The sequence below is a fragment of the Sceloporus occidentalis genome, unplaced genomic scaffold (assembly GCF_023333645.1).
Source record: "Sceloporus occidentalis isolate IW3139 unplaced genomic scaffold, rSceOcc1.0.p SCAF_208, whole genome shotgun sequence".
NCBI lineage: Eukaryota > Metazoa > Chordata > Lepidosauria > Squamata > Phrynosomatidae > Sceloporus > Sceloporus occidentalis.
In genome coordinates this window covers 1,400,246-1,410,981 of record NW_028317188.1, presented here as the reverse complement: position 1 = coordinate 1,410,981, position 10,736 = coordinate 1,400,246, and the positions used below count along the sequence as shown (strand labels likewise).

Sequence of the window (10,736 nt, the reverse complement as noted above, 5' to 3'; positions counted from 1 at the left end):
ATGGATGAGACCAGTCCGCTGGTATCTCCGGTTCGGGATAAGAACGACTACACCTTCCCGCAGCAGGGCTCTCCGGTGGCTTCGGCCCAACTCAGTCCCACTAGTCGCCTCCCTATAGTGCCTGGAATAGTAGTCCGGTTACCGGCCTCTTCTCCCTCTCCTCCTTGTGGCTCCTCAGCTCGTGCCAGCGCCGGCCCGTCTCCTCCCGGTTCTCCCGGTGAGCGTGAAAGGCAGCCATTACTTGATCGCTCCCATCACCGGGACCTAAATCGCTTCCCCGACGATCCAGAGTTTGCTGAGGTTGTGAAGAAGGCGGAAAGGGCCATCGAACGAGGCATCTTCCCGGAGAGGATCTACCAGGGATCCAGCGGCAGCTACTTCGTTAAGGATGAGCAAGAAGTAAGGCTGGGGTACTTTCTCATACGGGACGGGGTAGTTAGTCTGGAGCATCTTCTGCAGCCATGGACCACAGGGTGGTATCGGCATACCCGGGAACTTTCTGAATGAGCTGAACTACAGAACCTTCGAGCATTAACCCTTTAATAGCCCATCATGCAGAGTCTATAAAGTGACTCACCTGACATGTTAGTTACCCAAATGACCAATACCGGTCACCAAGGAAACCTAACTTTTCATTATTTAAAGGTGCACTTGAGTCACCTGTATTCAAGCAGAGATATCAGCCATAAGATACCTGTAGCAAAAGAACCATTTGGGAGTCGTGTATATGATCACAACGGAGTAGAATAGAAAGGAGCCAGCTCCAGACTGCGGGACCCTGAGAATCTGCCCCTTAACCTGAGATTGGGGTCAAACCCCAAGAGTTCCCCTGTATGAAGCGCCTGTCATCTTTACCTGGAGGGGGGATCGGGGATAATGAGCGCTGGAGATGCAAATTCTTTACCATTCCAGCATTTCCTGATTTCTCTACATTGTTCTTCCCGGTTTCCGTGTTCAGTCACATGAGCCAAACAGCTGCTGTTGGAATACAGATCATTCTTCCTTAATAAGCGTCGCTGAGGATGATAGCGCTAAGTCTCCTATTCCATGAAAGAGAACCTTAACTTTTATTACCCTTAGTATTATTATTATTAATTTATATAGCGCCTTCATATACTGCAACGCCTTACACAAGACGTAACAAGTATTACACCCCATGATTGTAGAAGCAAAGGGTTAATAATATAATATATAATAATACCTTAGTCTCCAGTTGATTCATTCCGTTTTCCCGTACTTTAAAAGGTGATTATAGAACCCGTGACCTGTTTTTTTTCTGTTGACATCAAACGTGTTCCGTGTTCTTTTTTCACCTACAGCAACATGTTTTCCATTCTCTTATCTGTGTTTATGTTAGATTGTAAGCTCTCAAGAGCAGGACCTTCTTCTTCTTCTCTGCCAGCATGTTATTGTCATTTTAATGTCCCCCTATTGTAACAGCGCTACGGAATCTGCTGGCGCTACATAAATACATGGAATGTAGGTGGGATCTAGAAGGTAGTGCTTGTTTCATACGAGGGTCTTCCTATTTTAGTGCAATCTATCAATAAAGTGCACAGACTTGTTTTAGTAAGCATCCTTAAATTAAGTCGTTTTTTTGGGAAAGGATACAATCTGGACAGCTGGATCAAGCGTGATTAATGATGACGATGATGTCATTTCCAAGTTTGTGCAGCAAACTTCTCCCAGTTCGCTGTGAACCTCCCTCTCTATTCTTACAGAACAAGTAGCGGCTTTAACGTTAGAAAGCCTCAGTGTGTCATGGGATTGTTTGTGAGAACAATTTCTGAACTTGTTGTTCATAGATTAATGCACATAAGACATCTTGGTAAAACAGAAGACGACGGACCTGCTGTCAGTTTCACAATATTTAAATAATTCACACACAAAGATAACTTTTTCCTAACAAGTGAAACTACGGCATGGTCGCTGATCATATATTTCCTACGCGTTATTCTACACATATCTGATCCATGTATCCGATCATTTAATTCACAGCTGTAAGGGAGAGTTGACGTTCAGTCGCTTGAAATTCGAGCGTCTCCAAAACGCCTTCCGTCTCACTTTCTTAGGTTAGAGGTAAAGCCGGCCTCATCTCAGATTCCCGTCTTATTTCTCACCTTACCTGCTCCTCTCGTTTCCCAGATATGTTTATCTATCCCTGGTTGAATGTTTTTAACAAAGTAACGTTTTCCACCTAAAGACGAGAGCGTTGTGATGGACTCTATTGTAACGCGGGACTGATGATCTTTACCAATCCAATCTAAAGCTTTAAATCCATCTACGTTATTGTTATTCACCTAAATTCACTTTCGGATCCCTGTAATTTATTGTATTTTTATTTTGTTCAAAGAGGTCCACGTGCTTTGTAACCCCAAACCAAGCTTTGTACATGAATGTAACGTTCAGTGCGCCAAAGACAAGTAAAAAGAAAATGACATGCGCAAGATACACAGTGCTTTACTTATTAAATGAACGATCACTCAATCTTAGTGCCCGGCCTCCATACATATAGGGGTTTATTCACTAAGAGGAGAGTTGTGGTTTCCGCTCAGACATATGCATTAAAGTGCGGACGATGGCTGGATTGTCCCTTTAATCAGATGCTTATGTTCTAAAGATGTCCCTTCAATCCAAAACACTCGCCAGTTGTTCTGGAATGTATATTGTGCGTAAAACCCAAAAGGCCCACCGCGTTTTGGCCGTTATTTGTTCTTCAGGATGGTGTTGTGTGCATTGCAGACATTCCGGAATTCTTTGACATTGTTTGGCTTTCACTCCCAACGAAAGTCTCTCTCTTTCCAGGAATTGACCCCGTATTCTGTGAAGTAGCACTTTCATGCCACGTACTAAATCCTATAGTCTATAATCCAAAATCCTCTTTTATTGGATGCTTTCTGTCATGTCCTTTCTCTCGCATTGCAAAATTCTTGGTTAAAGGGACAATATAGTGTCCCATAAGCCTCACCGGTATAGAATGTCAATTAAAAACATGGCGGATGTGGTGACCCTAAAGCCAGCACTGGAGTTGGATGAGTATATTGAGGCTTAGAGAGGCACAAGAAATACACACAACAAACATTATGGTGGGTAAACCCTTCCACTTAACATTAAGAGGGTAGCAGAATCATTATTAAGCCCTAATCTACACCCACCTGACAGGCCCAGAAGGCTTGTTTTTTCCCTCAGAAATCTTGTAGCGCTGCCACAACCACAACCTGTCCGTTTATTTGCAAGGGGAGGAAATACTAGTATAAAGGGACAATGTTGTTATATCCATTAAAGTTAATTTAATGGGTGGAGCGTCCCTTTAAAGTCCTAGCCGTGCGAGATATGGTTTGTTTAGTAAGCGTTTGCACAATGTTTTAATACGTTCTCGTTGCCATCTCATACTCCTCATCTGCTGACCCGCTGCACCCGGCCCAATCTGTAGTGAATGATTCCCTTTTTGTTCTCTCCTCGCAGTCCGTATTACTCTTAACTTGGTCTAATTAAATGTCGGCGAATACCCCAGGCCATGTCTGTTGGTTCCCTTTCAGGAGTCCTGGTTGTGAGCGTTTCACGTCCTCCTTTAAATGACTAATGTTGGTTTTCGACTTTGAACTTCCTGAGTTACAACGTGTGACACGTACCATCAAATCACATGAGGAACATATGATAAATATACCGGAGACGCGCATGTAGCATGCATGTAAATCTAAATGTAATCTGCCGGTAAATCAGAGTGTGACCTTCTGATTTATACCATGACTTGTTTAATTGGAACACATACGCCTGAAGTAACGGTGCTGGAGACAGCTGACTGATAGCTCCTTCTGCCATCTGAGACCCCCTCATCCCAACCTTCTTCTACAGATTCAGATTTCTGTTTGGAGGCCTTTTTTCATTTGAAAAAAATTGAAATTCATTGTCACCCTCACTCACGCGCTCTTGCTCACACCCTCACTCACGCGCTCTTGCTCGCACCCTCTCTCTTGCTCACACTCTCTCAATGTCCCCTTACCTTCTCCACCAACCTCTTCCATGTCCCTGTCACCTCTTACACTTCTTTTCTTACCTCTTTTTGTTCTTCTTTATTCGTCCATTTCTACCTGTATCGGCTCCGTTAACCAGGCCTCCCGGAGTGCTTGCGCAAAAGGGCGGAGCCTCTGCGCACACCCTCTCCCCCGATTGGATGAACGGGAGAGGGGCTGTCCGTGGTGCACACCGTGGCCCCGCCCCTTTTGCAGAAGTACTCCAAGAGGCCAAAATAATGCAAACAGATTCACGGAGAAAGAGAAGCGCGTCTGCTCCTCTCTCCGCGTCCGTGTAAGAGAGCGAAAAATCAACAAAATGGAAACGGAAATTTGCAGCTCTCTGCTTCATTTTTATTTGTTTTGTTGAGGGTCTCTTCGTTCCACTTTCTTGCCCCAAAGGACAAAATTGGCAAATTCAGTTAAAATTCATGTGAATCCGGATGCAGGAGTTTAATGCCGAGTAAGTTGTAGCAGGGAGGCGCAAAATATACACTCAAAGAGTTTATAACAGCAGGATTTTGTGACATTTCAGCGAGTGTTTCTTTAAAGTTTAATTATCGAGAGTTTCCACTGTGAAATTCCACATGTACGTGGCATGGATACCTTATACAATTAACTTGTGTCACATGATCTTGTTAATGGAGGTGGATTTTTTTTTCTTATCATTTGGGAAAAACATGCTAATTATCTATATGAATAGTTCAAATGTCTACGCCCGTGAACCATATATAATTTTTTTGCATTATAGGCATTTTTCATTTCTATTTTATAACCTGCAATTATTTTATTAACAGGAAAATATGCAGAATGTAGGTTTTTAAGTACAATCTGCATTTGCAATTATTTGGTTAAATAAAACAAAACCCCTACACTGAGCAGAGACAGGCAAGCGAGTAAAATATATATATATATATATATATATATTAAAACAGAATCCAGCTGTTTTCTTGATACATTAGAATAAAAATATTATTGAAATTTGAAACGTAGGCATTTAGTTATTTAGTCACTGGACGAAGTATACATTTTTATTGTACTTAATTTGCTATTTTATTCTTTTTAGGAAATTATCGCTGTCTTTAAACCAAAGAACGAGGAACCGTACGGCCAACTTAACCCCAAGTGGACGAAGTGGCTGCAGAAGCTCTGCTGTCCGTGCTGCTTTGGGAGAGACTGTCTTGTTTTAAATCAGGGATATCTCTCGGAAGCTGGAGCAAGTCTGGTGGACCAAAAACTAGGGCTTAAAATTGTCCCTCGGACTAAGGTAAGTACTTCTGATAATCCAGACGTGTCATGACATAACGAGCAAGCTGCGCTTTGCCAGCACTTGGGTGCATTCCATCTCTAAACCATGTTGTGGGGTCGGTTGAGATAAATCGTTGATTTGCAGGATGCCTGTGAGGTCCGGACTTGATGAGAATTCTTTCATGCAATACGTGTTATATCTAGCCTTTAAACAAAGTGTAAGGACTACTAAATGGTTCAACATAAAGACAGGAGGCTTTCTTATTAAGAGGGATTTAAGTTTCCTTTAAAATCTCTATATTTCACAATATGCACGTTTTGCCTCTCGGGTCAAACGGCATCAGAACAAAATACACGAGGTCTACAACACTGGATCTCTGCTGTTTTAAACGGCATGAACGTATAAATATCGCAGCAAAGGAATCCCATTTACATACCAGCACCAAAATAGGCTCAAAGAGAGTGATCCCTGGTGAGGCTTTTTGGAAACGGTACCAGACCTGCGCACGGTTCTCGAGATTCAATCATTGGTTTGTTTCTGATGCGATGGTTTCTCTGTAAAGGCATAACGCTGGTTCTAAACAGATTGGGTGATGCATGAAGATGGATTTCTCTCCCCCTCAACCGCCGGCTAGATTGTAAGCTCCCAAGAGCAGGGTCCCCTTCTCCTCTTGTACCAGTTTGATATTATGTGTGAATTCAAGTTATCCCACTGATTGTACAGCGCTACGGAATCTGCTGGTGCTATATAAAGTAATGTAAATTGATTCTGGTGCAAAGTTTGAAATTGTCTTATCACCATAGTAACCATGGAACATTCTGAGCAGGCGTCAGAGCAGGCGTCAGAATGAAACAGATTAGGGATAGCTGAATAGTTTAGATCGTATCAGGAAATAATCTGAGGATTGAGCAGCGAGAGTTTTAGGCTTTGTGGATGGGGGAGATATAATGTTTCCCAGCGGTGTTACATTCATTCATGGAAACTGCCAGCTTCACCATTTCTGCCACATTTCAGCCCAAATGAGAGTGTACCTTCCCCGCGGCCGGCTGCACAGTCATTGCGATGGCGTGATTTTGCGCTCTGTAATTAATCGATTAAGGTTTCCGGCCTGACATTAGCAAGTTCAGTTATACACCATGGCTTGAACTAATAGCGTATTTCCACCCCGTGTCAAAAGCTGTGATTAAAGCTTCAGGCGCCTGAAAAGAATCGGATCCATTTACAGTCTGCTTAAGGATTCTCAACACATGCGCCAAATCTAGGTTCTCTGCATTTTTCTTGCCTTCGCAGCGATATAAGTGTGACGATTACTCACATTAACATGTATTATATGTTTAATCCGTGAAGAAATGTCCTGGGATATAATGTACCGGTACCGAGTAGGTTAACCGGTACGCTTGCCAAGCTCAGACCGTTGTCCTTTCAAGGTTCCTAAGATTTGCTGCTTTGTGTCCTTGCAGGTTGTGTATCTTGCCAGCGAAACCTTTAATTATAGTGCCATTGACAGGGTGAAATCAAGAGGAAAACGCCTGGCGCTGGAGAAGGTGCCAAAAGTTGGTCAGAGGTTTAATCGGATTGGATTGCCTCCCAAGGTAAGGTATGAGAGCCTTTAAATAATGATGTGTCTTCAGTGAACTGCAACTGGAGTGCTTCAGACTTACAGCATTATTTTCTGCAATGACATACAGTTAAGTCATCAAGGACACATACGAACGATTACCTGTATGTGCATGAAAGCTTTCCTCAACAACTCCTGTATAAATAGGCTATAGTAAGAGTAGATTATGGCGCGCCGTCTCAATATCGATTTAATGCAGGACATTTAAAGGAGAGGCTTTTAGTAGACGACATGTTTTTCTCCCGTCGAGTCTTCTCCCCTGCTTTGTTACCTCTTACAGTCGGACAGCAGTGAACCCGTCAGTCAATCTAGAATTCCCATATTGCTTCTATAAGCGTCTGGGGCTGGGAGACATGAATCATTGTTTCCATTTCCTAACTGGGTTTGACCACCACATGCAACTGGAATTCAAGGCATGTAGAGGGACTGTAAATGATTTCTGTAGGGAGTAACATAAATACCAACGGATCTCCACACTAACGTCCAACAGATGACCATCAAAGAAGTATTGCATGTTCTCAATCGTTGCTGGAATTCCCAGAGATACTCTTCTGTTTCATGCCTAATTTAATATTGAAGGCTTTATCCTATACGTCTTAATCTGAATGGCATCTGTACGCAATAAAAACGCTGTTTAATCATAATTCATTTAAGAAATGAAATTGAAAACATGCTAAAGGGCTAGGATTATGGCGGCATCCCGTGTTACGCAAAGAGCCCATGGACTCGGACTCTGATTCGGCATTTATAGCAATGTTTTTTTTTTTTTGTTTTTTTTTTAACATATCCTTTTTCTGTATTTCTTTTTATGGTGATCTGGAATACTTACAGTGTTGTGTCTTACTTTGTAGGTTGGCTCCTTTCAATTGTTTGTTAAAGGCTACAAGGACGCGGACTACTGGCTTCGGAGGTTTGAGGCTGAACCTCTGCCTGAAAACACTAACAGGCAGCTGCAGTTGCAGTTCGAGAGACTAGTCGTTTTAGATTACATCATCCGAAACACCGGTATGTACTTTAGGATAATCACCCGCTGGGCTGCCTTCCCTTGGTCTCACTGTTGGCATCTTAGAAGAAAACAAAAATACCTAGCTATGTATATGCTGACCAATTATAGATAATAATATGCATCATCATCCATAACCAAATGAAATGAAAAGATACAGAAGATCACAGCCGGGAATCCGGTGTATGCTGGAAATTATTCACGCAGTAAAGCTATATAAATGAGACTCTTTCTGAATATTGAGTATTCTTTCTAACACTGCAGGATGGATATTTCAATTAGTTTCTGCTCTTCCATACCAGTCTCTGCTTTTGCTGTGGTGAAGACTATTTCCTTCTGTCCAAGTAGAGTAAATGAACTAGAGCATCGAGTAGGCTGTTATTTTTATTCATTGTTTTTGGGTATGTGGCAGCCCCAATATTTCATGTTTTTTTTTTCCTTTGCCTTAGATAGAGGTAATGACAACTGGCTAATCAAGTATGATTATCCAATGGAAAGTGGGAATGCAAGGGTAAGTATGGATATACAAACTGCTGTTGAAAGAATGTGCAAGAATGAAGAGGTTATATACATGTTTGCATAATATTTATTTCATAGAGAATTATAAACCCATAATATGGAAGGCTCAGAATTCCTGCCTTCCGGTTCACATAAATATATGATGAGAAGAACCGGAGTTTGAAATGTTTTTTGGTTAAAACGATTTTTTATTTTTTTTATTAGGAGTCTGACTGGGTTTTGGTAAAGGAGCCAATCATCAAGATCGCTGCTATTGACAATGGTCTTGCTTTCCCCTTAAAGCATCCAGACTCATGGAGAGCATGTGAGTTGCCTTATTGCATCAGATCATCCAAATGTTCACGATGTATGGGTAAAGACTTCATCTCGTGGATTAGCACTAAAGTTAATTTTCCCTTTACAGTGATTATCCTGCATCAATTCCCATTGTATGTAAGTGTACTTGTATGAATGAGACTTCACGAGTTGAACAACCTCAGCCTTTTCAGATCTTCTCTGACTGGCCTGTAACTCAAGCCATACACCAACCACCTCAGATCGTTATCTCCAGAAGGAAAGACATGAAATAAGTGGTTAAAAGGCCACGCAAATTTGTGTTGATGATGAATGGTCCTAACTAATCCCCAAAGTGTATTTTGTTGCTGTTGATATGAGACTTTCATTTTTTTCATTCTTTTTTTAATATTTGTCCTCAGATCCATTTTACTGGGCATGGTTGCCACAAGCCAAAATTCCATTCTCCCAAGAAATCAAAGAACTCATTCTCCCAAAAATCTCAGACCCAAATTTTGTCAAAGACTTGGAAGAAGACCTCTATGAGCTTTCTAAGGTCAGATGTTCCAGATTGTTAATGATTGTTAAGAAGTAATTCAAAGCAGATTATTGTACACGTTTTAATATGTAGATTTTTTTTGTTTTTAAAGTACAAAATGGGCAGGATGTTTTTATGTTTTGTGGGTAAATTTCAAAATAAGCCAATATTTATAATAGCCATGTGCTTCTGTAGAATGTCCAAAATAAATGTTTCAAGTCAGAACTGATAACGCTCTCTCGTTTCAAGTAGTTCACCTTGTTCTGGGGTGTCTGTTCTTTTACAATCCTGGAAGAAACAGTACAGCTTGGGCTGTTTCCCCATGATGTACGTAGCCTCATTTAATCCATCACATGTGTAACGTTCATGTTTTAACTGCATGTGTCTTACAGCGCCGGCACGATCATTCCATGATCCATGTGTATTCCTGATATATTTTATTTATGTTCTTTTACTACAGAAAGATCCTGGATTTGATAGAGGACAATTTCATAAGCAGATTGCGGTTATGAGAGGGCAGGTAAGGAGAAACTTTTTAAAGGTATGGTAATACCTTTATGGTCCAAACTTGTTCAAGCAAATATACAGTCAATGCATAGCATGTACAACATAATACCCAAGCTTTAAACTGATCAAAGGGTAATGTAACCGCAATAGCAGATTACGGGTGATACATTGCAGATGATGCAAGCCTAGGGCCAAGAATGATAGTTACCCTAATGTTATACAAATTATAATAGATTTGATTTTATTGTATGTATACAATTACGGAGGCATATGGGAAACAGTGGGTAGCGACCCCTGGTGGCTAAAGTCTGAAGCTGCACACAATTTGTATCTTAACCACGTAACATGAATTACATACTTTAGGCATCTGGGGGTAACCTGCAAGTATATGTTATTTTGATGATGTGCGATGTTTATATGGTATGTGCTGTAGGTGGAAAGGAAGAAATTGTATTGTATGCACAGGCACTATAATTATTAGTAACATCTATGGTGCACATGTATGTATTTGTTTCAGTTTGGCTTGATCTCTCCCAAATATCTGCATATTTTCTTGTTTATCGTGTCAATACCTTTGTCGGTTACTCACTCGATTCCCGTCTCTTCCAGATCCTTAATTTGATGCAGGCTCTTAAGGATGGGAAGAGCCCTCTGCAGTTGGTCCAGACGCCACCAGTTATTGTAGAAACAGCTCGGTCACATCAGAAGAACAACAGTGAATCCTACACTCAGAGCTTCCAGAGCAGAAAGCCCTTCTTTTCCTGGTGGTAACCCAACGATATGTGTCTGCCGCTTTATGGAGCATGGTGTCGACGCAGAGCTACAAAGCAGCAACCTGGCCACGGATCTCCAAAGGAGGACTACTCATAGTAAACCGACTGGTCATAGGATGCTTCGAGCAGGATCTTGTGAGGACAGTACCAGTACTCACTGTCACGGAATGTACATCGACATACTGGACTCAATGCAAACGAGTCTGGGCTAATCCACATTCCATGCATGCGAGTGGCCTTTAG

At 41.6% G+C, this 10,736-nt stretch overlaps 1 protein-coding gene across 1 annotated transcript; it reads left to right on the top strand.

Moving 5' to 3' along the window:
* On the top strand, positions 1-10,491 carry LOC149277638 (phosphatidylinositol 4-kinase type 2-alpha-like). Its single transcript, XM_089502656.1, has 9 exons — positions 1-399; positions 5,080-5,280; positions 6,723-6,854; positions 7,732-7,885; positions 8,333-8,394; positions 8,610-8,706; positions 9,098-9,231; positions 9,674-9,733; positions 10,330-10,491. Exons 1-9 carry the CDS (start codon positions 1-3, stop codon positions 10,489-10,491), a joined length of 1,401 nt encoding a protein of 466 aa, XP_089358782.1.
* Positions 10,492-10,736: the final 245 nt, after the last annotated feature.